Genomic DNA, 3694 nt, shown 5'->3' with positions numbered 1-3694 from the left:
ATTATATGTCGGTTTAGGTTTACAAATGAGATGGTTAGAGTTTAAATTTTACAATTCAAATAAAATTATATGTCGGTTTAGATTGACAAGTGAGATGGTTATAGTTTAGATTTTACAATTAGAATAAAATTATATATCGGTAGGGGTTTATAAAGAGCGGTTTGAGTTTTTAATTTTATAATAATATATACTGATTTTTTTAAACATGTCATATTCTCATTAGTTAACATAAGGAGGGGTTCATCTTAGGGTGAACCAAGAATTGTTCATAATCAAATAAATTGATCGGACGTTTTTCTGGTTGACTCTCATATTGAAGAGATATTGTGGATTGTCATGCTAGTAGCCAAACTCTATTGTTTAATCTAACCTCCTCACTAAACATAACGAACAAGTTATCCTAAAAAACCGTATCTACGCATTTTGCACCGGAACCTTCTTTTTTGTATGATCCAAAAAAACAAAAATAAACACAATAAGTCGCCCAAAATCGTTCACCGATCGAGTCTACTCTATCTGGATCAAAAAATATTTTACCTGATAGCGGAAGATTGAAGAAACGGTTTAAGAGTAATTAAATATCGGTTAACTCTCGGTTTGATATGGTTAACAGAAAATCGAAAGTTTTTAAATTAAAAATTAAATAATTAATTAGATAATCGGAGTAAAATTGGAATTTTTATTTTGTTGAAAAATCGTGGGTATGAAAATAGCAACACTATGTATCTTGGATTTTAAATAACACGTTTTATTAGTTGATCTATTTTTATTCCAATCCAAAATAATTGGGTATTAAACGTACAAATAAAATAACTTTGGATTTTTTTTTGGCATTTTTCCCTTTGTTTTAGGTAGGACAGTTTTAGTTTTCACTTAACATAATAAAACCGAATAATTTATTAGATACTACAATAGTTAATACAAAGATAGTAAACAAAACACAAATATATATTATATATGTATTATTTTTGTTAAAGAAAAACGAGTTTCGTACCTATAAGTACTGTATTACTTAACATAAAAACCAGAATATTCCGCAGTTGTCTCGAGGCTGGACGTATTCCTCATGCGCAAATTCGTTTTCGTTGCAGATTTTCTTACAAGCATTCTCACATAGAGGAAGAGTTGCCTTTTTAGAAACATTCATACATTGGTTTGGGACACAATGCTTAACACACACATCCTTCGTATTTGCATGTGTTGAAACCATCATCGTAAATAAAACTACAATCATCAAAACACTGCATATATTTTTCATTGTCGCCATTGTGTGAAAATCAATATGAGTTTTGCGAGTGTTCAAGCCATATTAAATTTTGTTTGTGTTATATAGCAAACAAATTTGTAACAGGATGATTGTGTTGGGTTGGCCTTCTGTGGCTTATATTAGCAAAAGTAGTAAGATAATTATTTTTAAATTTTTTGTTAATTAGTTGGTTTGTCTATTCTTTTTGGACGTCTAAAAATGGTCCATCGCCTACCTTTTCTTGTTATATATAATTAAGTTACTTTTTCTGTTGATTTGGCCATCCAAACAATAACTAATCAATTTAGCAAAATAAAAACAATAACTAATCATTCATTTTGTAAATTTTAGCTATGGTTTTTTTTTTCCTGGTCGACATGAAGTCTGATATGCTGCGAATTTTGATTCTGCTACTTCTGTTCAGTAATATTCAATACCCAAAGGCGCAAGGCAAAATCATTTGTCTTGAGAACTATGCGAGACGAGGCAGAGAATGACATAAAATAACAAACAAATCTAATACATTATAACTTTGTAGTTTGTAACTTTGTATATATAATTAACATGTTTATTGCATATGAAGAAATTAAACTCAGTTGTCAGTGCATTAACATCGGTTAGAGTGGTATAATATTACGGAAAATACGAAGACATTTACGAATTTGGTAGATAGCTAGATAATGTTTTTTCCTTTCACGCAGGTTTTTAGTGGAAGCTTTTCATACTATCTACTAAAATCGAAGTTAACTGTTATTTTTGGGCGTTTGTTTTGTTTTTATGGCATTTTCCCTCAATGATTATTATATACAGACAGTGTCTCTTGCACTTGAGCTGACAAGGCGCACACCACGGCCTTGTTCGGCAACATGTCACAGTGATGATTATTAGCGACATAATAGAAGAAGTTTATATCCCTTCATCCCATTTTCATCTCTGTCGGTGGAATGGTGATCCCCTGCCGCTGTGATTCCACGCACACTAAAAAGTTCAGCGACTCCCAACAGCCATCTTTTTATGCCTTATATGAAATTAAAGCTGTCTCTGCGACTCTGATAGGCACTTCACCAAGCAGGGCTTACGTTTTGCAAACTCAGAAGTAAATGGAAAGATTGATTGAACAAGTGACCTGTGGTTTTAATTTATATTCCAATATACCAACGTCTGTACAATATTGTTGATGTCTCTCTTTCTCTCTTAATTTACTTTACTTTTTTTTTTTTTTCCCTTCTCCTATATTACCCGGGATAACAAAATTTGGTCAGAACGTGTAACTAGTCGCGAAAATCTTCGTATGGTGACGATCCGCTTGAATAGCCACTTTCAAATGCAGTGGTTTCTCTTGGAGATGATGGAAGTGATTCCCTTTGCTGAGATGTTGAACCTAAGAAGAAAAAACAAATCAAAAAGCTGAGTGAATGACAAGAGGTTGACAATAAAATTGCCAATGTGACTGTTATCCTTATCTATCAAATTAGAAGATTGAAATAATCAAGGGGGTCACTTTCTTGAACAGTTCTATAGGAATCAGTAGTTACTGACTGGGAACAGCTAAGTAGGGTTAAGAGTGTTTCTCGTCACCTCTTTGAGATCTTGGACGGAATTTCTTAGTGTGCCGTCTGATGAGTCTCTTAGCTTTTGTTATAGTTAATTGCCGAGCAAAAGGAGAGAATTCTACATCACTGTCACTCCAATCCCCGTGGAAGTCATTCTCTGCTTCACCTCTCATAGTTCTCAAGACGAATGCTTTGGCCTTGCGCCTTTGGGTATTGAAGAGTCCTCGAATAGAAGTAACAAAACCATCGCCTGCTCCATCACTTTGACGCTTGAACCATGTGACTTGTTGTTGATCAGGTTTCCCAGTTTGATCATTGTCACTTAGATTCAGGTCATTGTCAGTAGACTCGCGATTGTTATGTGACTTGTCTTTGAATTTCTTCCCCTGAAAGTTTGAATGGAAAAAGAGAACTAATTAGCTTTGCTTACTTTGTCCCCATAACCTAAGCATCATTTTATTCTATAAGTATGATGTTTTATAAATAAGAGGATTCATAATTCATTCACACAAGACATTTCTGACCTGCATTCCAGTAACTGACTTCAATACTCCCCAAATTATGTGCTTCTTAACTCGGGAAAAAAGCCTTCTCCAAGTCCCGGTAAACTCACCACGATGAAATGTATCCATCAACAATTTGAGGTCGTTAACAACAAATCTTGAGCCCTCATAGGTAACTAGAAGCTCCACCTGAGTTGAAATTATTTAAACTGGTTAAAGCAAACCAATTAACCAATTTCTGACCTTAATTTAAAGCGGTTTAGAGTTTAGCTTACTTACCTGACTAATTTTAATATTGTGAAACTCCATCATCTTTCTAGGCCTAGATTTCTTCTCCTCGTGTGATTTCCCAGCCTTCTTTTCTTCATGAGAAGAGCGGCCAGACTTGACAG

The 3694-nt window shown here is 34.0% G+C and overlaps 2 protein-coding genes across 4 annotated transcripts in view; both read right to left on the bottom strand.

Annotated features, from left to right (window-relative positions):
* Nucleotides 1013-1267, bottom strand: LOC104753500. Its single transcript, XM_019238164.1, has one exon. The coding sequence runs from the start codon at nucleotides 1265-1267 to the stop codon at nucleotides 1013-1015; it is 255 nt and encodes an 84-aa protein (XP_019093709.1).
* LOC104750207 (protein SABRE) overlaps nucleotides 2360-3694 on the bottom strand; it is a 15043-nt gene continuing 13708 nt past the window's right edge. For 2 of the 3 annotated variants that reach the window (XM_010471968.1, XM_010471969.1), the window contains 4 exons: nucleotides 3582-3648; nucleotides 3324-3491; nucleotides 2825-3185; nucleotides 2360-2627 (listed from right to left, as the gene is read on the bottom strand). In XM_010471968.1, coding sequence (XP_010470270.1) covers nucleotides 2518-2627; nucleotides 2825-3185; nucleotides 3324-3491; nucleotides 3582-3648 — 706 coding nt within the window. In that variant the 3' untranslated portion in view covers nucleotides 2360-2517. The remainder of the gene's footprint in view (nucleotides 2628-2824; nucleotides 3186-3323; nucleotides 3492-3581; nucleotides 3649-3694) is intronic. The other variant, XM_010471970.1, reaches the window with a different exon arrangement.

The sequence above is a fragment of the Camelina sativa genome, chromosome 16 (assembly GCF_000633955.1).
Source record: "Camelina sativa cultivar DH55 chromosome 16, Cs, whole genome shotgun sequence".
NCBI classification, from domain to species: Eukaryota; Viridiplantae; Streptophyta; class Magnoliopsida; order Brassicales; family Brassicaceae; genus Camelina; species Camelina sativa.
This window is presented reverse-complemented; position numbering and strand designations above follow the sequence as displayed.